At 37.8% G+C, this 26,292-nt stretch overlaps 1 protein-coding gene across 9 annotated transcripts in view; it reads right to left on the minus strand.

Annotated features, from left to right (window-relative positions):
* PCDH7 (protocadherin 7) overlaps nucleotides 1-26,292 on the minus strand; it is a 386,108-nt gene that overhangs the window by 194,634 nt on the left and 165,182 nt on the right. For 4 of the 9 annotated variants that reach the window (XM_043544550.1, XM_043544549.1, XM_043544548.1 and 1 more), the window contains one exon: nucleotides 25,212-25,320. The exons of 1 other annotated variant lie outside the window; for it this stretch is intronic. In XM_043544550.1, coding sequence (XP_043400485.1) covers nucleotides 25,212-25,320 — 109 coding nt within the window. Of the gene's footprint in view, nucleotides 1-25,103; nucleotides 25,321-26,292 lie in introns of all 9 variants that reach the window. 4 more of the 9 variants (XM_027830801.3, XM_037897962.2, XM_037897964.2 and 1 more) reach the window with 2 other exon arrangements.

A 26,292-nucleotide genomic window follows, 5' to 3' on the forward strand; every position in this document is an offset into this window, starting at 1 on the left:
TCAAACTCAGGTCATGTTTGGGTTAGTGTAACTCAGATTGGCGCTAAAATCTTTGTTTTGCAGCTCTGATTAAGATATTAAAAAAAAAAAAAAGCTAAGTTGAAGATAAGTTTACTAATTTTAAAGGTATGAATATTTAATGTTACCAAAACTTTTACTTCACTAGAGCTACACTGATTCTGAAAACCTGGCCTATGACTATTAACACAGAGATCAGCTCAGTCTACTAAATTTGGATCTAGATTTCATAGGGGGCTTGGATGCAGCTCATAATTAAAGTAGGGAGCAGTTGCAGGTCCAGTTTTGGGTTTAAAATACTTCAAAGATTTGGTAGTGTTTGAATCTCCTTCTGCCTTTTCTCAGTAAGGGCAAAATTCAGTCATAAAACATACATGTCTACAAAAAATAAGAATGGGAGTTTAAATAGCCCCTAGAAACTCCAAATAGAAATTTAATAGGCAAACCAAAAGCTAAAACATATGGGAAGAATTCTCACTTCTTTTGGGGGAGGATGGAGGGATGAGAGAAAAGATTTATACAGGCAATAATCTGTAAATCAATAGGATAAATAGCCCTATAATTTGCGAATATAAGCGGCCCTATAGTTTAACAACACAAACATGAGACTTGTAAAAGCAGAAAATGAACATGTGTTACTTAGTGGATAGTTATTATACAATTGGGAACCATCCCCCAATAGCACAGGAATGGACGAGATGACCTAATAGGTTCTTTCTGCTTCTAATGCAGTAGTTCTGATTTCTGTACTTAAGAGAATAATGAGCATAACCAACTAAAGCCACCACCATTCTCATTAGTTGCAGGTTTGAGGCTTTACTTTTTATATGTTCTATACAAAGTAGGACAATCTAGGATTTTTTTTACATATTTCATATAGTAAATATTTTATGTCGTATTATTACAACCCAGTTACCTCTGATATATAACTATTTATTGTACAGAGTGATGTTGCAGCTCTGTTTTTTGTATCCTTGCCAGGCTAATAAGCTGTACAATACATTATCATCATGAGATTATGGCAACATTCACAAGAGATTGAATACCTGAATATTTTGCCATTTATTACGCTTCAAGCCAAGTAATTTCCTTTAATGTCATGTGAGCAAATGTTGACTATAAAACCTTCTTTCATTGGGCTAAAAATCAAACAAACCCCAAATCCCAAGTGCAACAGGAAGGAATATTTTCTCTGCTCCATGTACAGAATGCACTGTTGGAGAGATTTCAGAGTAGCAACCGTGTTAGTCTGTATTCACAAAAAGAAAAGGAGTACTTGTGGCACCTTAGAGACTAACCAATTTATTTGAGCATAAGCTTTCGTGAGCTACAGCTCACTTCATCGGATGCATTCAGTGGAAAAACTGAATGCATCCGATGAAGTGAGCTGTAGCTCACGAAAGCTTATGCTCAAATAAATTGGTTAGTCTCTAAGGTGCCACAAGTACTCCTTTTCTTTTTGTTGGAGAGATGTATTTATTTATTTTATTTTATTTCTGCATGTCTTATTTTGCAGCTGGGGTTGTCAACTGTGACTGAAGCTATTCCGGGAGATTTTTTCCCCCCAACATGATGTAATGTCATTAATTGTACTGTACTCATTAAAACCTCCTGGATTGCTTTCAATGGTCACCAGGAGATCGATGCCAATTTTGGTAGACTCCCAGACAATCCTGGAGGGTTGGCAACCATATTTGCAGTGTTGAATTTGTCAAAAAATATTGCAAATTTTGCCTGAAGTTTTTCACAAGGAATTGTTGCTAGTTTATGATCAGCTTACATAGTAGCCAGACTTTTTCAAAAAATTCAATCTTGACAAAAAATGTTCTTCATTTTTTACCAGAAATAAAGAGTGAGGAGCTGGCCCATGCCAAAAGCAGAATATCAACTTGGATGATCTATATGGGGAAAGCAAAATCCCAAGAGCCAATATTTTCAGGTAAAAATATACATTTAAGACCAAATTTTGCTTTCAGTTACACATGTGCAACCCCACTTTCTTTATTAGGCCTCATACCTGCACTTACCCACATGCTTAATTATAGTACTGTGAACAGTTACACTGAAATCAATATAAAGTTAAGCATGTATTGCAAGTGTTTGTAAGTCCAGGGCCTAGAGTGTCCTCATGTAAAGGAGAACCGAATTTGGCCCATTTAATTCAATGTGACACAAAAGTCATCAGAGAGTGAAAACTATTTTTTGATATATTACCATGAAAATACTCACTTATTTAAAACTGCTGAAAGTCACTGTCTAAAAAAAAAAAGTTTGCATAATGAAGCAATTAATTAAACATGATTTTTTTCTGTTGTAAACTGATTACTTTTTGCTGGCTGAACTTAACCTTTAATTGGATGTAGCATGTAAATAATTTAAAATGCTAGATTTATGACACTTTAAAACATTATTGTAGGGAAAAAAATATTAGCTACAATCCCAGTATAAATATAAAATGTTCTTTTCTTCAGCTAAAGATTCTCATTTATTATAATTAATGCCATAAAGTTTCATTGTTTAAGTCATTTTCACATTGGTAATTATACTGTTGTCATATAATTATCTTTAGTAGTTTCTTTTATTTTATGAAACAATTAAAATAATAATTTAAAAAAACCCTGCAGCTGTGTTGGTTAATATACATTTCTGAAATGCCTGCAGCAGACCTGGGATTTTTAGACTTATTAAAACCCAAACTGAAATGGAAGGCTAGTTTTCAGGAGCACTTCAATGCATCTTAACTAATACATTATATGAGGTCCTTCTTCTTGATTTAAAATCACACCCAGTACTCTAACAGAACAGACTGCCATTTCTATCTGAAAGCTTGGGGCAGGGGGGGGAGTGAAAACACCTGCAAGGATGACTCACCATTGTCTTAATCACAGCCTTAGCTATTTCTTCTTGCATAACAAAAAGTACAATTACATCCCGTAAGCAATCAGACCATCCAGCAAAATGACCTGTATTTGAATGGGGTAATAGCATCATGACAGTTAAGGTTGAGACTAGCTTACTGTTTAACAGCAAGTTTTATTAAGTGCTCTGAAATCCATATGCTTATTCAGAGTATCTTGAAAATCACTGTGCCTCCTGGGGGTCCAGGGCAGGGTTAACTCAGCAGAGGGAAGGAGATTGTTTTATCAATTAGGCTGCTGATCTTAGGGAGTAGCCTGAAGCTTTTTGTAAATTTGTTACACAAGTGCTAACCTAAAACTTGTTAGAAGAAAAGGGATCTCCTGGCAAAATTGTGGCTTAGCAAGGACGCAACCCTGCTTGATCTAATGAATAAGTAGTCTCAATGAAGTTCTCAATAGAACTCTGCCGGTGGGGTTTGGTCCAATATACAGTAACTCCTCACTTAAAGTCGTCCCAGTTAACGTTGTTTCGTTGCTGATCAATTAGGGAACATGCTTGTTTAAAGTTGTGCAGTGCTCCCTTATAACGTTGTTTGGCAGCCGCCTGCTTTGTCCACTGCTTGCAGGAAGAGCAGCCCTTTAGAGCTACCTGGTGGGGGCTTGGAGCCAGGGTGGACCAGCAGCCCCCGTCAGCTCCCCGCTCCTCTAAATTCCCTGTGCAGCTAGGGTGACCAGACAGCAAGTGTGAAAAATCGGGACGGGATAGGGGGTTATAGGAGCCTATATAAGAAAAAGACCCAAAAATCGGGACTGTTCCTATAAAATCGGGACATCTGGTCACGCTATGTGCGACAGCCACCCAGCAGGCTATCAATTGCCCGCAGTTCAGCTGTCCCTTCCCCCACTGCCATGTGCTACTCCTGCCCTCTGCCTTGGAGCTGCTCCCCGAGCCACCTGTTTGCTGTGCAGGGTGGGGAGAAGAGGGGGGCTAATGTCAGGGTGTCCCCCTCCCCTCTGTTCCTGCCCCCCACTTATCCCTTCTCCATAGAGCAGGGGTGGGGACATAACAGGGCTCAGGCCGAGAAAGCTTGCTGGCAGCAGCTGCTATCTCAACTTGCTGAGCTACTTAAAAAGGCAATGTACATCGAGTGGGTCAGCATACTTAAAGGGGCAATGCACATCTCTCTCTCACACACAGGGTGTGTGTCTCTGTCTGCCATGCAGTCTCCCCTCCCTCCATTTGTGCTGCCTTGCAGAGTGTGAGGCTACATTAACAACAATGTGTTAATCCCTTGAGGGCTCAGCCCAGTGCTAGTTCATCATTTAGCAGTAAGGCAATATCCCACCCTGTGACTCCACCACCTCAACCAAGCTTCACAATCATCATTGCTGTGTACAGTATTAAATTGTTTGTTTAAAACTTATACTCTGTGTGTGTGTGTGTGTGTGTGTATATACAAGTCTTTTGTCTGGTGAAAAAAATATCCCTGGAACCTAACCCCCCCTATTTACATTAATTCTTGTGGGGAAATTGGATTCATTTAACATCATTTCACTTAAAGTCACACTTTTCAGGAACATAACTACGTTAAGCGAGAAGTTACTGTATGTACTTTCCTCTTTTCAAAAAACTGTCCTCAATCATTTCCCTCAGGACAATGCCAAGTAATCCACTTTGTAAAGAATTGTAGATCGAGATAATCTCTATTTGATTTCTAATGTTTTCTTAATCAAACTAAATATTGAAAAATGGACACATTTTAAAGTTACAGAAGCTGGACTTTAAGGTGGAAGTGACGTATTTTTAGCTGTGTCAACATGATGCCCCCCCCCCCCCCCCCCCCCGGGTCAGTGTTTCTTATAAAGATTCATATTTGGCAACCAAAGTTGATGATAAATCATTGATTAATTGTTTGCTGACCATTTTAAATTAAGACATGATTTTATTCTATTTCTGCAATTCTCCATCTTGTTCCTACTGAAGAGCTTCTTTTCATACAGAATCCTCATTTCTTTTTATTTTTTTTAACTTAAAATTAATATTTCCATTCTCATGCTCTTATTTCTGGGGAAGAAATGGTCTATACATGATAGAACACTTAGTCAAGGTAGGTGGAAATGCCCTGCACTATGTAACACTGAGTTGTCTGCATGATTAAACAGCAACTATGAAGCTATCAAAGGACATCTAACTTCAAATCAAGGATAGAAAAATAGTGACTATATTGCAGTACTAAGAGCTTATCTACGAGGAGAAAGAGGAAAAAAAATGTTTTCCTTTTCTTTCTTTTCTTCATTTGGTTCCATGCTGCAATGCTTCCTTGGTAGAGGACAATTTTATTCATTTTCAGGAGCAGCATGCAAACACCCCCAAGCTCAACTGCTATAAAATATCAATGTTTTCCATATGGCAACACTTTTCCCCAAAGGAAAAATGGAGCCAGCAAACAGGGCTGAACACAGGAGAGTTTGAGTAAAGGAAATTTGGGGGAGGGAGTGTGTGGTATTTTGTTTTTATTGTGTGTGTGTGTGTGTGTGTGTGTTTCCCCTTAACAGGAGCTTAGGAGGGCAGGCTATGAAATCTACACAGACAGCAGTAGTAGTGACCCAACAAATGCAAGAGACGGTGAAGATGACTGGATATGGAAGCTGCAGGATGTATATTATCCTTGAGTGAGTACCCAGAAAGAGCTCCATCTGTATGAAGTGCTGCCTGATAGAGCTGATGAAAGACAAGATCTAAGGTTTGTAGATGCAGGTAGAAATTATGGTTGAATTTCGAAGGTAATTCAAGCAGATGATGGAGGGAATGCAAGAGAATGCTGAAGGTAAAACTCAAGACTCATAGATGTAAGCTGGACTGGAGTACGGTAGACTGCTGGATGAGGAAAGTGCCCAGTGGAAGCATGTGATTATGAGAACCAGGCAGAGAAAAAGACCAGTTAGTGAAGGAGAAATACAGCTGAGTTGGAAAATGAAGAAGGGCTGCAGCAGGCAGTAACAGAAGGTGGGAGGGCAAGGAAAAGAAGAGTAGCTAGTCCTACAAGATGAGGGGAAGAGTCAATGGAAATAGCCAGACTTCAGACCACCAGGAGAATAGAGGAGGACTTCCATAAGTTTGCAAGGTAGAACAAAAGACAAAAGGACTTACAGCCAGAAAGAACAGAAGGAAGAAGGCTGCAAAATCAACACCAGGAAGAGGCAGGTCTACCTGCCCACAGAGGAGGAGAGTGAAGGCAAGACAAGATTATGATGATCAAGAGATGGCTCAGGCAGTTGTGCTACAAGGGGGCTTTTGGGGATGTTCGAGGACTAGGAGGCATTAACGGACAGAGGTCTGTTCTCATGAGAAGGACTCCACCTGAGTAGGGAGGGAAATAGACTTGATTAAATAGACACTGATTAAAAGAGCTTTAAGCTAGGAATTTGAGGGAGATGGTCGAGAAATGCTCATGTAATCTCCGCGCCTGATTCTAATATTCTGAGTTTAAGCAGGAGGAAAGTAAAACAGAAAGGAACAGAGAGTAGGAGAATGGATTGCAAGAGGAAAGTTAGTGACAAGTAGGCAATAGAAGATTGTACCCAATCGATCAAGGAATCTGGGTGAAGTCAAACAGAAACAGCTAAGATATCTGTACACCCATGCAGGGAGCGTGGGTAACAAAATGGAGTAACTGGAACTACCGGTGCAGGAGGTGAAACCAGATTTTATAAGGATAACAGAAACATGGTGGAATAATGGTCACGACTGGAGTGCAGGTATTGAAGGGTATGTGCTGTTCAGGAAAGACTGAAATAAAGGTGTAAAGGTGGTGGAATAGCATTGTTCATTAATGAGGAGGTAGCCTGTAAAGAAATTAGAAGTGATGGAATGGATAAAACAGAATCTGTTTGGGTCAAAATCACTTTGGTGAAGAAAGAAACAGAGGCTCCACTGGGGTAGTGGTTGGGATATGCTACAGAACTTGATTTACAGGATCCTTGATTTCAAAAGGGAAAACTTAAAAAAATAATTAAGGGGTTTCAGTTAGGGAAGTGGACTGGACTGAAAAATTCAAGGATCTGAACATACAGAAGGCTAGAAATTACTTGCAGAATCTACGTGAAGCCAGCATTCAAAGCAAGGGGGAAAAATTGCCGGCATTTTTTTCAAAGCAAGGGGGAAAAGTGAGAACTGCTAAAAGCCACGCAGAGCTGGACCAACAGTAAACCAACCATAAAAGGTTCTATAGTCATATGAATAGAAAGAAAGAAAGAGAAAGAAAGAAAGAAGTGGGACAGTTAAGCACTGAGGATGGGGTGGAGATTAAGGATAGTCTAGGCATGGCCCAACATCTAAACAAATATTTTCCCTCAGTTTTCACTAAATGTATCGAGGAGCTTAGTGGTAGTGGCAGATTGGCTAATGGAAATGAGGATATGGAAGTAGACACCTGAAGGGGAAGTCAAAAGCAAACAGTTTAATGGGACCAAATTAGGGGTCCTAGATAATCTCTATCCAAGAGTATTAAAGAACTGGCCCATAAAACTGCAAGCCCAATAACAAGGATTTTTAATGAATCCATAAACTCGAGGGTCATATCCTATGACTGGCAAATTGCTAATAAAGTACCTATTTTTAAGAAGGGGTGGGGGGAAGTGTTCTGAGAAACTACAGGACTGTTAGTTTGACCTCATTTGTATGCAAGGTCTTGGAATAAATTTTGAAAGAGAAAGTAGTTAAGGACATAAAGGTAAAGGTTAATTGGGATAATACAACATGGTTTTAAAAAAGGTAGATTGTGCCAGACTAAGTTGATCTGTTTCTTTGATAAAATAACTCCTTTTTTAGACAAAGGAAATATAGTAGATCTAATATATCTGGATTTCAACAACACAAGGTGGGTGAGGTAATAACTTCTATTGGACCAACTTATATTGGTGAGAGGGAAATGTTTTCGAGTCACACAGAGCTCTTCAGTACAGAACCACAGGTATTGTCTCTCTAATATTCTGGCACTGACACAGCTACAACAACACTGTATGAAACAATGGATTTCAGTAAGGCATTTGATACAGTTCCACATAGGACATTATTAGCTAACTAGGAAAAGGTGGGGATTAATATGAGAATTGAAAGGTGGATAAGGAAATGGTTAAAGGGGAGACCTCAGCAGATCACACTGAACAGTCAGGCTTAGTGGGAGGTTACTAATGGACTTCCTCAGGGATTGGACTTGGGACCAATCTTATTTAACATTTTTAATTAAGGACTTTGGAACAAGAAGTGGGAGTGTGCTAATAAATTTTGTGGATGACACAAAGCTGGGAGTTATTGCCAGGACGGTTGAGGACTGGAATATCTAACAAGAAGATCTAGATGACCTTGAAAATTGGAGTAATAAAAATGGGATGAAATTTAATAGTTTAAAGAGCAAGGTCATGCACTTAGGGACTAACAACAATAATTTTTTGCTATAAACTGGGGATTTATTAGTTGGAAGCGAGAGAGGCGGGGAAAGACCTGGTATTGGTCAATCACAGGGTGACTATAAGCTGCGAATGTGATGCTGCTGTGAAAAAGATTAATGCAATCCTAGGATACATTAGGTGAGGTATCTTCATTAGAGATACGGAAGGCACTGGTGAGACCTCATCTGGAATACCATGTGCAATTCTGTTCTTCCATGTTTAGGAAAGATTAATTCAAACTGGAACAGGTGCTGAGAAGGGCTACTAGGATAATAGAGGAATGGAAAACCTACCTTACAAGAGGAGGCTCAAGGAACTTGGCTTGTTTAGCCTAACTAAATGAGGGTTGAGGGGAGATATGCTTGCTCTCTAGAAATAAATCAGAGGGATAAATACCAGGGTGGGGTTATTTAAATTAAGTGCCAATGTTGACACAACAACAAATGGATATAAACTGTTCATCAGCAAGATTAGGCTTGAAATTATATTAAGGTTTTTAGTCATCAGAGGAGTGAAGTTCTAGAACAGCCTTCTAAGGGAAGCAGTGGAGGCCAAAATAACCTAACTGGGTTTGATAAGCTTATGGAGGGGATGATATGAGGAGACTGCCTACAATGGCAAGTGGACCATCTGTGACTGCTAGTACCAAATATCCCCAACAGCCAGAGATTGGACATTAGATGGGGAGGGCTCTGAGTTACTACAGAGAATTATTTCCCAGGTGTCTGGGTGGTCAGTCTTGCCCAAATGCTAAGGGTACAACCAATCACTATATTTGGGGTCGGGAAGGAATTTTTCACTAGGTCAGATTGGCAGAGACCAGGGAGATATTTACCTTCCTCTGCAGCATAGGGCATGGGTCACTTGCAGATTTAAATTAGAGTAAATGGTGGATTCTTTGTAGTTGAAGTCTTTAAATCATGATTGGAGGACTACAGTAACACAGGCAGAGATTATGGGTTTATTACAGGAGTGGGTAGTGAGGTTCTGCATCCTACAAGGTTCAAGAGGACAGACTAGATGATCATGATGGTTCCTTCTGGCCTTAAAGTCTATGAGTTTGAGTATGTCTACACTGCAATTAAAAGCCCATGGCTAGCCCATGCCAGCTGATTCAGGGGCATGGGGCTTTGGCTAAGGGACTGTTTAATTGTAGTGTAGATGTTCTGACTTGGGCTGGAACCTGGACTCTAAGACCCTGCAAGGTGGGAGGGTCCCACAGCTTGGGCTGCAGCCTGAGCTGGAACCTCTATACTGCATTAAACAGCCCCTTAGCCTTAGTGCAGCAAGCCTGGCATGGGACAGCCACAGATATCTAATTGCAGTGTAGACATACCCAATGACTCTGTGAGGAGATCTGAAGTAGTAGATCTTGAAATGCTTAAAACTACACTGGTGAAAACAGTAGAAAATATACTTATAGGCAACAATCTTTCTATGAAAAAAGCCAGAATATGATCTAATAGGTCTTTTCCACTTTTTATTACTGTGATTCTCTTAGTAAAGCTTGTTTCATTTGGTATTCATATTTAATGCAACATGAACATTCTAATGTTTTTAGCAAAGAATAGTGCCAGATTGAAGGAGATATAATTCCTCTATCCACAGATTAAACAGCATGGGTAGCAGAAATGCAAGTTTTTGCCCTGTTAAAGTGCCTTAAACCTCCCTGGAGTGACTCTCTCAGACAACATGCCCATTCAGGGCTTAATGGACTTTGAACCAGGTCCTCATTCCTTGGCCTCTTTGATAACACTTTCAACCAGGATGCTAGTTAGCACCATTGGTAATGTAAGCACCGGTACAGTAGATACTGCTCTCAGATCACTAACTTATTTTACACAGACTGCTCAGCAGCCAATGCAAAGTAATGACCTTCGATCAATTCAATTTTCTTAAAATGTATCTTCACTGTAATAAATAAATCTTGCCGGTACAGGTCACTTATATAGATCCTCTATAACAAAGCATATTCCAAAATCCCTGTTAGAAAATAGCAGGAAAAACAAAAACACTGGCTAGAGATAAACTGTCTATGCCAGGGTTAAAAAATAGTTTTAGCACATTTGTTGAGACAGTCCAATAACATAACATTTATCTAGAAACTTTCGGATTATATGCACCTATGAGGCAACATGAGTTTTATTGTATTCTCCCATTTATAACTGGGTGCTTAGAGCTGGCTCTATGAAAGGTTTCTATATCTCTGCTTCTGGCAAGTAAGCTCTGCCTTTAAGGAATAGCCCTCACTGTGGATGGCATGGCACACAGTTCCAGAATAGAATCTGGAGTCCTGTACATTGCCCTTTATAAAGATCTAGTATTTGCTCCCCTTTACTCCCAACCCACTTTGCTCCCCACTGAGCTTAGCCATGGCCCAGTCCCATTCCTGCTCCTTTATGCTGTCCTTTAGTTCTCTTAGTGCAAGGTCTGGAATTGTGAATAGGCAAAAGGGGGCGATGAAAACCCATTTTGCTTTCTCCCTTTACACACCTGATCCGGGGAAAGGCATAATGTGCCTTCACCCACTGCCTCCCAAAACACACACACAGGGTATCCTGGCACAAGAAAGAATCTGGACCTTTTCTTTTTTTTTTTTTTTTTTTGGTGATAGCTACATAAAGAACTGAGAACAGGCCATGTCCTAGCTGCGAGATAGACTGTATTTTTTCAGTCTGTCCTGCATAAGGGTTGGCATGTAATGTCAAAGTTGTAGAGTCCCAGTGCCCCTCCTAGTTTCCCTCTTGTTTCAGGATAAAAAATAATCTGGCCTATACCTAGCATCTTCTCCATGCCAGCTAAGCTGTACTGGCCAGTGCTTTGTGCTGCTGGAACCAAAGCTCAGCCCATCCTCCTCCTCTGCCTGCTCACTCCCCACCTCCCCACACACAGGACTGATGGGGAGAAATCAGGGCCCCACTGAGGCTCCTTTCCCACTCAACACTGTGACCCACAATGTGGATAGTTCATGAAGGTGAGTAAAAGGGCGGTCTAGCTGACTGCCAAATGGGTTGGTCACAATCCTGCCCTTGAGAGAGGCAATAGTTTCCTTCTTATACTTGCTTTACAGGTCCTTATGTTATTTCTGCAATCATGCTATTAAAAACTCTCAGTGACCATACTTTTAAAACTGCACCAAGTACAGCATCTTAAGCATGAATTTAGTCACCACCATAAAAAAGTAATACTTGGAGCCTTTTATTGCTCACCTTCTTACAACACTTATGCATAAAAAAAAAACTTCTGCGTGTCCATTTTCCATCCTGCCACCCCAAAATAAATCAGTTATATTATTAATCTCTTCCCCACTACCTCATGCTCCCGCATGGAAGATGCCTATCAGTTACACCAGGCAAAATAAATTTCCAGAGCTGTCACATGTACCAAGTATATCAGAACATGAGAACATAAAAGGAACCCCATCACAAATGATGGAATGCAGCAGATATGGTAGGGGTCCACCAGCAAGAAGATTTAAAAGCAACTATACAAATAAAATTAATATTTCGTATGATATACCAGAAATGTTATTTTTAAGTAGCTTAATAAAATAATCTGCATGATAAGGGAACAGAAGGATCAGGTGTGCTGTTAGCTAACAGCAGTGAGTCGGAAAATTACATCAGATCTCATTGCCATCCCATCTTAAAGCAAGCTTGTGCTGTTAAACTCCACATGCAAACATTACATTAACGTTGCAGGAGTATATAAATGTCATTTCACTCTGACAAAAAGGGAAATAGTCTCCCTTTCAAAGAAGCAATATGCACTCATGGAAGGGGAAAATACCCCTAATTGTGAAACCAATTAACCCTCTGTCATACAACAAACCACAGAGCAGCTGGAGCATTTTAAAGACATTCCTGAATAATACAGCACTATAAAAATACTGTGTACTTTTGCTTTCTGGAGACTCAATGTAAAAAAGTGGCTCTACCAGGTTTTCTCCATGGACACCATTCGTCTTTATAGCACTGTTACAAATCTAAAAAAAATGAAAGGAGAATCGTTTGATCAAGAAAACAAATCAGCCATTACCCCACAGGGAAAAAAAAAAAAGCTTCAATACAAGCTTGTCTTATGGCTTGTTTACATGAAAGTTGAGATATGATTCACTTTGATTTCACTTCCCTTGCTGATGAAATAGAACAGATTGCTCAGTAAAAGAACAAGTGCCCCTGCAGGGCTCTTTAGGGTTGATTTGTTCCTTAGATATAGCAAAAAAACAGGTTAAGACAAGCAAGTTGGGAAAACCAGTTTGGGTATGTTTGTTTAGTTTTGAGGGACCAGGCAACTATTAAAATAAGGTAACTCCTTAAGTATTGCTCCTCCTCCACTGGCTTCACATTTTTCTTCTTCGTGGTCTTCTACTTCTTCTTCTTCTGTTTCTTTGTTTGTTTTACCACATATTCAGCGATATGACCTAGTTTCAATTATTTTCCATGGGATAAAGGGCATAGACTTACATTATGTATCTAAGTGCCTAATTTCTGGTGTTCACTGAGAACTCTCAGTGGGTTTTTCATAACTCTAAGAATCCATTTAAGAATGACCAGCTCTTTTAGAAGATGAATTAATTCACTTATTGATACAAATTTAATTCTAATAACATGTTCTAAGTTGAATGAGCTATAACTGTTTATTTTGTAATAGAATTTGACTTCTGAAGGCATATTGTTGTACTATTGGAATATAAGAATAATATTTCACATAGTATTTTTGTCTTTCCAAGAACAGCCTTTAATTTTGCTGAGAACTGTACACAGAGAAGGACTAACGGGTTTGGCCTACAATCCATTTTAAAAAATTTATTTTCATTAAACTACGTTGACCTTTTTTGTGTATTTTCATTTAAACTTCACCTACTGGGGACTTGATCCTACTCTCAGATATTTAGTATAATTCCTAGCAAACTTATGGAATCTAGTACAGGTCTTGTGCAAGTCTTGTGCAGTGTATATAGGTGATTGTTGCATACCTACCACAGCCATAAAATGCCTAAAAAAATATAATTCTTCAAGGTTTTACATCCATAGGTGGTGAAGAAAGAGAGGGGAATTGTTTTTATTACTTCTTTTAATTGTAGACATGTATTCAGATAGGGTACACCTTCACTGCAAAAAAAAGAACCACAGCAGCAAGTCTCAGAGCCTGGGTTACTGACAGCTCACAGGACAGGGCTAAAAATAACAGTGTAAACATTCCTGCTTGGGCTGGAGCCTGAGCTCTGAAACCCAGTGACAGAGGTGGGTCTCAGAGCCTGGGCTCCATTCTGAGCAGGTATGTCTAGACTGCTGTTTGTAGTGTAAGCCCTGTGACTCTGAGTCAGTTGATCGGGGCTCTGAGACTCACTGCCCTGGTGTTTTTATGGCAGGGTAAATGTACTCTTAGAGTGAAGTGGTCCATATAAGCAGACAGATACATTAGACAGATACAAAATATTTCATCTTCGTTATTTCAAAATATAAACAGAGTTACAGAAGTCACAAGAGAAAGATGTGTTCATCACTGCACACTGATCAACCTCAATAACTCATTAATATGCAAATTTCTTTCTATAAACTCAGTCTTGCCTTTCCTCATGGAAAACTGGCCTTTAACACTATGGAGAATGATCCTGCCTGACTGTATGGAGTTAAATCAAGGAGGCTGTTGGGGGAAACAAACAGTAAATGAAACAATGACAGATATAAGGTACCTTCAGAGAGAACACCAAGGATACTTAAGGGAATAATGGGGGAGCTATTAATTGAAAAATACTTACCTCCTGATTTCCAGCCAGGCTAGCATGTTTATTTTTCCCAGTCCAAGCCCAGGATCAAAGGGACACCAAAACATTAAAGCACTAAAGACCCCTGCCTAGAGAGGAAAGAGGGCTGAGTGGGCAGCGGTGGCCGGAGATGAGTCCCTGTATGCTGTGGGGGATATTTGTATCTCCCAGGCCAGTTATAAGGATGTCTGAGCTGAGGGGAAAAGGGTGAAAGGAAAGAATAAAGTTTAAGTAAGACACAAGCATGTAGGCCTATTGCTGTTTAACTCACTTCTCTGAATGCTATGTGCCTTTGAGTGAATAAATAATACTTTATTTTGAATTCATTGTTTTTGAGCCACTTTATTCAGCCACTGGTCACAGGAAAAGGTAGGGTGACCAGATAGCAAGGGTGAAAAATCGGGACAGGAGATGGGGGGGTATTTGGCACTTATATACAACAAAGCCCCACATATCGGGACTGTCCCTATAAAATCGGGACATCTGGTCACCCTAGGAAAAAAGCATATAATTGCCAAACACAGCTGGAGCTGTTATGTTATCACAGTTGGTAAACAGGGGTGCTGTAGCCCAGAGACCCAATCTGAATGGTAGGGCCATCTGGTTCCACTCAGAGAGGAGTGAAGATAGCAAAACCAGTCACTTGAGGGCACTCGAGAAGGCCTAAAAAGGATCTAACGTGCAACCCACCTTGTAATCATGACATGCACCAAAAGTAAAATTAGAAGCAATAAAAAAACCCTATGTTTAATATTGATAGCAACATGTTAATTACCTGTAAAAAAAAAAAAAAAAAAAAAATTAGCAAGATATCTGTCCATAAAAGACAGCTCGTTATACATTAATTGTATCTTGTTTGTGAAACATCCCTCAGACTTGTTCCTCAGTAAGAGTAAAAAATTAAACCCATGTGGCTATGTATAACTCGTTAGCACAATAATAATGTCTTTTCTTTTCTCATTTCTTTCAGTATATATGATGAAAACATACAAGTTTGTTGGGATTTATGTGGGCATTTTTGGTAGTCTCTTCAAATTTTGTGGATTGTACACTATAATTTGAATCTGAGTACCTCTCTTTCTCAGAGAACAATGTGTTTGTACTGGAATAAGTATTTGTTAGTGAATCAAAAAAGGAAAGAAGTTGTTTATTATAATTATATTTTTTGGTAAGCCGGAGTTCCATTGTTCTGCAGTGGAACTTCTGCTTCTTTTTTTGCACATAATAAGTCTGATGCTGCCTTTGTTTCACGGTTACCATTCTCAATAACTGCAGCGGAAGTTTGGAATGAGAAAGAAGTGCAAGATTGGGCCTTGTTGTTTTCTTGTATGTTTTATGTATTTTGTCACAGCAGTTGTTTTTGGTGACTGTTTTGTAATTTTGTAAAACTTTAATACATAGTACTTCCTTTTAAAAAAACAGTAAATTTATTTGAAGGAAACTAAGAACAAACAGTTAAAAACAAAGCACTTTGCAAAAAAACAAAACAAACAAATACAACATCTAATTAAGGTGAACATGTATTTGCATGTAAATAATTCAGGTCAATAATTACATCTCCTTGTATATTTGTACACACCAACTAAACAGGAGCCTTAATCTTGATTAGAGATAATTGCAAATAGTAGTAATAATAATGATTATAAAAACAGATGGGCATATTTCCAGAACTGCCTACTTCTGTAATAATACTTAATAGTTTTGGGGTTCTAATTTATGTGTGTAATAGTTGTATGCACTTAAACACAATCTGTTGGAAATGTTAAAGTACATGCAGGTTCAATTACTTGACCAGTTAGGCATGCAATTGTCAATTTGGGGCTTTCAACAGGTACATCTTTTTGAAAATGTACTCTGATTTTTTTTTTCCCTGTGCAGTACAATGTATCGTACTTTATAATCACCAAATGAACGCACACAAACAAATTATGGTTTCTTCTATTACTTTTATCTACCTTTGTTCCATGAGGAAAAAGAAAAATCCTGCTGATAATTTACCCCAAAACAAAGCCATTGTACCTATATGCAAGAGATAAAACTAATTAAGTATTTCAGATGGCAGAGGGGGTGTACAGGCTGCAGTGGAAAAAGTAAAAATGGGAATTGGTAGCCAGCAGGGGAGAACAAAACTCATTTGTGACTGAAATGGAGAAGATTTGCCCAGTGCAAAGGATTTATTTTGGAACTTCGTTATATTTGTAGATTAGAAAGAGCTGAAAGACCTAATGTTGTCCAGGAAACTGCAAAAACAGTCATCAAATACAAATACTCAAACAACTGAGGAAGACTCAATAAAATAGACAATGCTGAATGGAGTGCAATGAATTGAGGGAAAATACATTTCTGTTTACTGTCTGCATTAGACTCTTCACTGGAGGAAACCTGGACTATATGCAAGGCTTGTTAATTATTCTTCAGACAAAAAAGTTCCTTCTCCCTTCAGTCTGGAAATTTAGGAGCATGTTCTGCCTTCAATCCATGTTCAGAGCTCAGAATAACATCAAAGGGAATTATGCAATCTGCATTAGTCAGAGGCACCATGGACTAGCTGTTGGTGCAGTGCACTGGGACTCAGGGGATATTTGGTGAAATCCTAGTCCTTGTGAAGTCAATGGCAAAACTCTCATTGACTTCAACAGGGCCAGGATTTCACTTTGGTGTCAATTTTTCACTCAACCACCAACTTGCTGTACGATGCTGGACAAGTCACTTAATCTTTTGGTGACTGAGTTTCCACATCTCTCAATTTGGACTATTAATAGTTACCTCTGTAAACTGATCTGCTAGTCATGGATAATGCAGATTATACAAATTATTGTCTCTTTTATGCAGGACAAAAGATTTTAAATTATTCTAAATAAGTGGTATTTTAGAAGCTCTCTCTAGATCTCATAGTTGATGATCACACACACACATGCTTCTTTCTAACACAGATTATGGGAATACACAAGGGATAGGTAGCTTTGTTCTGTCTTTTTCCTGCAATGGATGCAGTAATAATATGAAGCTCTGCTGCAAAAGGGCTGTCTTTTTTGTCTTCAAAAGATAAAAAGAAGGCTAAACAGTAGTGAACCAGGAGTTAAAAATTACTTGACATTAATAGTACTGACTTTTATGAGCGCAGTACAGTGATTGCTGTAAATATTTTTCTTTTTGAGAAAGTAGGGGGCTTACAGGGAAAGGAGAGAATTGTTTTTTTTTCATAATGTAAATTTAAAAGGAAAGGCCAAATGTTCTGCTCCTTTGTGAGGCACATAAGGGAGCTAATGTAAATAAAACGGAACAGAAATAGACAGAAAGTACCAAAAAGAGAGCAGTGTTATCTCCAATTAAAACAAAGCTATAGGTATGAATGTGGATTTCAAATTCAGTAAGACTGATCTGTTTTTTTTATAAGAGCAGACCCAATCATGCACTCTATGAGAACCCAAAACCATGACTGATCCGAAAGCACTTCACATGGTATTTTGCCACTCAGAAGTACATTCTACCAATGGTCAGTGCACAAGCGATATTTCTGTTTCTGGAGACTCAAAAAAGAATAACTAAAAAAATAACTATTCCACAGGTCAAAAGCCATGTACAGTCCACTCCTGGCACGTTCATAGGTGCTGGAACTAGGGGTCGTGGGGATACTGATGCACCCCCTGGCTTGAAGTGGTTTCCATCATATACAGTGTTTACCGTTTGGTTCAGTGGCTTTCAGCACCCACACTATATAAATTGTTCCAGCACCCCAGAGTGGGTTTAATGAGAGTGATCACCACACACTGCAAGGCTGCATTTGGTCCTATATCTTATTCTAGGTATATAAAGTACAATGAAAACACATAGCACTATTTATTTATAAAAATAAAACCATCTTATCTTGTTGACATGTTTCTCTACTAATACAATATTGTATATAGAATAAACTATTATCCTGTAATATCCCTGAACAAGAGCTATTAGCAGCAAGCAAGCAAGATACGCCTGCCTAATTTCTGGTGCAAAATACTAACAAAAACTATTTAACAGCAAACACTACATAGCTTTGAATGTAAAAAGTGCTACCGTGCATATATATGAAGTATTATCTGTTGGCTGGATAGAATGTGATATATCATTATCTGGTATACAGTGGAGAAACTCACAGAAGAATCAGGTGTATAGGGGAAAAATTCCATTGGAGTAGGATGTCATTAGTATAATGGAGAGACAAGGTGAGTGAGCTAATATATTGTAATGGTCCAGCTGCTGTTGGTGAAAGACACAAGCTTAGCTATGCAGGGCTCTTCTTCAGATCTGGGGAAGGTACTCGGAGCGTCACAGCTAATTACAAGGTGGAACAGATAGTTTGGCATAAGTAGTTAACACATATTCTAAGGTTTCAGAGTAGCAGCCGTGTTAGTCTGTATTCGCAAAAAGAAAAGGAGTACTTGTGGCACCTTAGAGACTAACCAATTTGAGCTGTAGCTCATGAAAGCTTATGCTCAAATAAATTGGTTAGTCGCTAAGGTGCCACAAGTACTCCTTTTCTTTTTGCACATATTCTAAGGGGGCATTCAAAGTGGCCCATTAACACCACTGCAGTCATAGGACAAAACAGTGGGGATTATAGTAGGTTATAATAAACTGTAAACCATGATTTTTTGTGTCTAGCAAAGTTATGAATTTAAGCTCCCAGCCTCATCTTTTGAAGGTGTTGTGCAGGTTTCCTTTGAGGATGAGGACTGAGGGGTTAGATATGGAGTGATCGTTTTGTGAAAAGTGTTCAGTGTTTTTGTCTTTTATTATTATTCTGTGTGAATTCATTCGAAATCATAGTGATTGTCTGGTTTCACTCACACAGTTGTTATCTGGGCATATAATGCACTGGATGAGGTACACCACATGTTGTGATAGGCATGTGCAGGGCGCATATATCTTGAAAGGTGGGTTGTGGGGGGTATTGATCGTTATAGAGGTAGAGATACATCTGCAGGTTTTGCATCTGTTATTCTGGCAGGGGCTGGTGCTGCTTTGAGACCTTTTCACCAAAGGCTTTTATGTATTCTATAATGTGAACTGAACTATCGTCTTCTCTTTCGCTCAGATAGTTGGCTGTCTTTTTACAAGTCTCAGAATAGCTCATTCTCAAAATTAACTGTCTCTAGGCTTATTCCATCATAGAAAGTGTAATTGCGATCCAAAATATCACTTGTGGCAGGATGCTAGGATCACCTGGGTCAGGAGTTCATCTGTGTGAATAACAGCATGCCGCATTTTTCAGAAGCAATTAAATGAAATGTCAACATGATCATTCATGCAGGGCTTTTGTTTGTTTTGTTAGTTGGCTGTTTTTTTTTAAATATGTTAGTAGTCTGGGAAGAAGAGTGCAAAAATGTACAGCAACTCTTAGGAACAACCCCATGAGTTTCTGCTTGGTAATGTTTGTATAAAAGATACTTAACTTTGGGCCTGCAATGGGTTAATGTTCCTAAAAAACAATTTTACACTAATATCCTCTGAATAATATAAAACGGTGTGTGGCTACATTCTCCTACCTTTACTCATATTTATTACCCTACTCCATGAAGCTGACTAATGCTTTACAAAAGAAAGTATGGCAGACTGAGCCCTAAATGAACAAAGCTGGATTTAGAGTAGCAGCCGCGTTAGTCTGTATTCGCAAAAAGGAGGACTAGTGGCACCTCAGAGACTAACCAATTTATTCATGAAAGCTTATGCTCAAATAAATTGGTTAGTCTCTAACGTGCCACTAGTCCTCCTTTTCTTTTTGCAAAGCTGAATTGCGCTTGGTATTTATTTTCTAATAACCTGAAATCTCCTAACACTTCATATGGGGAAAAAAAGGCTGCTCACCTTATACACAACTAACCTTTCTTGCTCTGTTAGCAGGGATCTCTAATTTTGCACAACCAGTTTGATACCTAAGAACTAAAGTTGAAACCACCATAGGTAAAATAATGCAGTAATCAAATCATATTGCTCGAACTGGACAATACCATTTTTCTTTCTTGTCCTTTAGCTATTCTTCTGTTGATTGGAGTATCATTTAACTACTGCTTTCTTTTAGGAGGGAGGAAATTGTCTAGTGACTATAAAAGAGCAATGAGGGACAGGAGTTCTGAGTTCTACTCCATGCTCTACCACTCACTTCTTGTGAACCCTAGGCTAGTCACTTAAACTCCCTTTGCTTTGGTTTCCCCCTTCTTTAAAATGATGGATATATATATAATTTATTTTATTTTCAACTATAGATATCCAAGCCCTTTATAAAGGCAGCTGATCTCTATTCTCCAACCTTTACAGATTTGGCAATGAGACACAAGGAGTTTGAGTGACTAGACTAAGTCAGTGGTAGAGACAGAAAGAGAACTTAAAAGTCTCTTAACTCCCAGTCCTATGTTCAACCTAGTGGGCCACAGCTATCCTCTGAAAAGCTCATTGTGAGACTTAAAGAATGGTTATACTTTGCTTCCTTGTCCTTGGATGAAAGGTGCTAATATATATATATATATATATATATATATATATATATATATATATATATATATATATATATATATATATATAAAAGCAAATTATAATTTTATATAAATATAAATTATTTTGTTTAATTGTGACTAGAGAGGACTGTGAGAAACTTCAGATGGGCCTACCAAAGCTATTTTACTAGACAACAAGATGAAAGATGAAATGTTTTGTTTACAAAAGCAGGGTTGTGCACATCAGAAGGATTTATTTGAACTAATCATACACACTGTCGGGTTCTAAATTAGCCCCATGGAAAAAGACATGGTCATCATTACAGACATGTCAATGAAAAGTATTGCCCTAATGACAGCATATGTAAAAAATGGGATAGAAAATAACACTGAAAATATTGTGATGCCCTCACCTGGAATACTGTGTTCAGTTCTGGTCACCCCATCTCAGAAAACATCAAGCAGATATTAAAGTTCAGAGACAGGCAACAAAAGTTATTAGATGCACAACAAGACTTTATCTATGAGGAAAGATTGGAAAGGCTGTGAATGTAGTTCAGAGAAGATATAAATATGAGGCCACATGATAAAGGTATAAAAATAAGGATAGAAAAGGTAAATTGAGCACCTTTATTTACTCTCTCTCATAATACAAGAACAATGGGATATTCAGTGTGGTTTAAAGAAAACAAACATAAAATTGATAAAAATGAATAGTTTTTTACACAACTGATAATTAACTTGTGGAACACACTGCCACAAGAGATCACTGAGGCCAATAATTTTGTAGAATTCATAAAATTGCATGTATGCACAGTGACAACAGTTGTAATGAAATGAGATAGGATGAATAATCTTTTAGAAAATATAAACCTTCATGATTCGGGGCATAAGCAGACAACTACCTAAGGGCTTGTCTTCACTTAAGTGTAGACACTACAGAAAACAATCTGGGGTGGAGGGGGTGTTTCTCCCATCAGCATAGGTAATACACCTCCCCGAGAAGTGGTGCCTAGGTTGACAGAAAAAATCTTCCATTTACCTAACACTTACCTAACACAGGGAGTTAAGTCATCTTAACTACACTGCTCAGGGGTGAGGATTTTATACACCCCTGACTGATATACTTAAACTAATCTTATTTTCTAATGTAGACCAGCCTAATAGAGGTCAGGAGAGAAAGTTATTCCACAATTTTCTATTATGTGCTTTCTTGCACATGCCTATGAAGTATCTGGTACCTACTGGTCACTGTCAGAACCAAAATACTGTGCTTGATAGACCAGGAGTCTGATCCAGTATGGCAATGCCTATAGTCACAATATAAAAATCATGTTGGAAAGAAAAATAATATGTCCTCTTGAGAAAAGCGGTGTGCAATTTCTGTTAAAAGAATGTCTTTTTAATGACCACATTAGAGAAACAATTGATGTTTGTTGGACAAGATTGCACAAATGAGTAGGGTTTCCTTGTAAAGAAAGCTGCAAGGGCAGGGGGAAAAGACTCAGAAGTTATTTCTGGTTCTCCAGATCTTACGAATTAGCAAATCTTTTCATACTGCATTTTCATAGCTAGACTGCTAACTTTTCTTCCACCCCACCCCAGTCAGCACAGCTGACACCACATCTAATAATGCAAACAAAACTCAATCTACATCTGACATTCATGTAGGCTGGTAATATACTGTGCAGTTGATTATAAAGAAAACCAACCCACTTGCGCTAGTGTTTCAATTCTCTGTTTTATGCTAACCCGAAAAAGTAGAAAGAGACATCTAACCCACAAATTTGGGAAGTTCCATTTCATTACCGATATTTACTCTGGCTGCAGTAGATTCAGCCTTCTTCCACTTGCTGAAACATGAAAGGTTCCTTATTTTCATTAGCGTTGCTATCTTGCACAGAGACTGTATCAAAGGTATCAGAAGGTTTTACATTACTGCACTGAAAATTATCTTCTCAAACTTTAAAATGAAAGTAAATCCAAAGTAATTAGTTATAACTGCATTGCTTCGCACCGGTTGAAATTAAATGGTAAATATTTGAAGTAATAACAATTAAAAACTAAGATAGCTTTCAAAGTGCTGTTTCCATGGAAAATCCAAATGAAAATCCAATACAAATCCTGATTAAAACCTAACCAACCAAAACACTGCAGGTTACCGAGATTCCAGTTAAATATGACACATGAATACCTGACAGGTTTCAATTCCAATTCTATTTATGTCAGAATGATCCATTAATATTAAAGATTAAATTACCAGAATTTGAGCAATACAATTGTTCTGTGTAGCTAGACAAGTCATCTTAAAATTTGGATGAGAGAAAGCACTCACTCAAATGTCAAATGCTACATTTATAGACGACCAAAAGTGCATTGCATCTTGTTCTGTCATCACCTATTGACTAATGCTAACAAAAATTACTGGAGGCAGATGACATGCCACTGTCTAAATCCTGTTTTTAAAAGTGGCAGCAGAATTCAAAAGTCAGTAGAGTATAATTTTCATTGCAATGTCACCCACTTTTCACGGGGTTCAGTTCAAGATTTTGTGAATATGACAAAAAAATCTCCCTTACTGTCTGTAATCCTTGCATTATACCATTTGAGACTTTATCATGCTACTCTTGTTTTGGAGGTGTTCATGACATAATAAATTTAGTAGTTTGATCTGGTTGTGCTTCTACTTATTCTGAAATCTGTCTAATTTCAAAGGGTAAGTATGTAATCCTAACAAAGAAAGTTACTTTCCACGTCCAAAAAATAGCCTAATTTCATTTTAAAGTTTAATAATTAATGCACTATAATGGCAGTTGCCCCACAATTTCCAAAATTTAAGCAAACTAGAGTCCACTGTATGTTGGAATTTCTGAGAATAAATTTGGATAAAATCACTTTCATTATCTACTGAAGAGTACATCAAAAGTTAGGATAAATCATAGTCCTACAGTTCATCCAAGATTCTGCGTTTATATATTGCTTTATACATATTGTGACTCAGACAGTTTCTGAAGAACTGTGAACTTATTCAATTAAATCTCAAAAATACTTGCCTTCACTGCACTGTATCTACCTGGATATAGCCAGTGCTTTAGCCTCATTTTCCTAAGCACTAAATTTCACCCTTAAATTAACAAAAATACAAATAAATAACAATTTAGGAAGCAGGCTCCCAAAAGCTTTCATTTTTTCTACCTTCTAAAAAGAAATTTTAATACACACACATCTATAAATGGGCAAATGATAACTGAACTTATGATTATTATTATTTCCACTGGGGGGGTCCATTAATCTGCATGACTTGAAATAGTCATGCATTGCTGAAATGCAGACCTTCAGCAAATGCAGACTGCTGCAGTCCTTCTTCCTCATATACATTAGACATGTCAATTTCCTGACCACAGAGAATGATCTATTTTTATTGGGTCAATATGTCTATTTTAGGAATAAAACAAGAACAATTTTTAATTGCTGATCTAAGCCTTTGAAAGAAGCTAAAGTCATGCACAAAGCCAAACCAAATCTATACTGGGTTTGAGGAGCTGATGACACTCACATACACTACTATACAAACTTGATTAGCAAACTCCTCATTTCACACGTCAGCACTATGTACTCTTTGACATGCGGTAGTCTTTGACATGAAGTAATCTACTATATAGTTTAAGGGTATCACTCAAAGCCCACCGAAGTCAATGTACATTGACTTCACAGAGCTTTAAATAAGGGTCAATAAGTGTGGAACAGTAACTTATTTAAGATCTATTATAAAAAGTATTTTAAAGTCCGCTATTTTCTAATTATAGACAAAAAAGAAAATTGCAAACTATTAAGTATTTAATTACCATAATTTTGTAATTGCTGAAGAATTACTCATACTGCAAATCAGGATGCATTCCCCACCCCATCCCCATATTTCTAAAAAATCCTTAATTTAAATGATATATTCTAAAAGTATTTTCCTCAATATACCGTGGAGCAAAAAATAAAACAGTGCTTTCCTTTTCTAAATAATTCAACATGGAGTAGAAACCTCAATATTGTTTTGAAAACATGTTACATAATATTGGGGGAAAGGGAAGACTCTAGAAGGAGATTTTTAATTCCTATTTTCTTTATGCTGATGCTGCACACATTCAATTTCAGGAAAATGTCATAAGCAATGATTGTATGACAAATAAAAAAAATGGAAGTAGAAAAGAGAACACAGGTCCCTTATCAGTTCCTTTTGTTAAAAAAAAATTGTGTATGCAATTTAATTTCCTTGAACCCAGCCCCTGCACTAATATTTTTTTAATTATTTAACTGTTTCAGCAATGTAATTTTAAAATAATGTAAAAAAATGCTGCTGGTTTTATTTGTATGGTTATGTTCCATTATTTTGTATAGCTGCATTTTAACAAATGTTACCATTTAAAATAAAATAGTTATAATTTAAGCTATTTTATTTTATTATTTTGGACTGACCTTTCCACATGTCTACTTATTATGGCTCACTAGTGTGATTATGTGTGTGAATGTCGTGTTTGCCCCTACCATTTTCCATATGCTCTGCCTCACCAACACTGCCATCCGGCGTAGTCCTTTCGTAGTTGTCCTCTGGGAGTGGAAGGGCACCCAGTCTTGGCCCTGATGAACTCTTACTGCTTGGTGTTTCTGACTCCTCCAGACCGCTGTCATAGCAACTCTGCAATGACCCTTGATGTGGGTCCTGAGGCTGACTCACAACAGAAAACGTCACTCTACGAAATGGCTGCAAGAGAAAAGATTCTGAATGTCACTGAAAAGTTAGGTCTTTGAACAAGTGATTCTCAAAACATGACTTAAAACATACTAATATCTTAATGTTGACTAACTGAACATAAAACTTTGAAGTTTTGCCTAATTTAAAATAAACAATTTGTAGCCTTTGACATTGCATGAGGAATGTCTTGGATTTTTCAGTTTGCAACACTATCAAGTACCTTCATGCAGTCTGGCAATAAATCTGTTTCAAAAAACCTATATCAGGTAAGAGAGAAACTATACAAGATTTACAAGATAAATGCTCAAATTTGAATTATGTTGTGGCAGCTGGTAACACTAACACACACATAGACCTTTTTAAAATCATTGTCTGTGGTTTTGGAAGCCCATCCACGTAAGAAAGATAACAGAAACAGAAATGTTCAATTTCTCTTAGCTCTTTTGCCATAAAATTTAATGCCTGGAGATTGGGTGTGCTGCCAGCTGACTTTATAAAGCCTTTAAAGTACCACTGGCACAGCTGAAACCAGATGCTTCCACTGGGACCATTCAAATGTTGACTATTATGGATTTGTGTTCATTCAAAATGTCAGATATTACAGAAGAAATAATTGTCACTGTAAAAGTTTACCTATTGAATTCTGACATTCAAGAGTATACCAAGAAGTGGGTGAGTTCTACTTTCAACATTTAGAAGACACTTAAATGTAGACTGGGGATTAAAAAATAAAAATAAAAAGCTAGGTGTCTACCTCCCATTGAAACATACTACACATTTCAGTTCATTTTAATTAAAGTTAATAGATATTAGGTTTTTGAAATATTGTATCAGTAATAACAAACAATAATAATACATTTAATTTACTATTAATAAACTGTATTTTTAGGCTGCAACAAAACCTATAACACTAGAAAACTAGATTATATTTTACTCTTTAATCTATTTGCACGACACTCTTGTTTATTAGTGTATATTAGT

This window comes from Chelonia mydas, chromosome 4, assembly GCF_015237465.2.
Source record: "Chelonia mydas isolate rCheMyd1 chromosome 4, rCheMyd1.pri.v2, whole genome shotgun sequence".
NCBI lineage: Eukaryota > Metazoa > Chordata > Testudines > Cheloniidae > Chelonia > Chelonia mydas.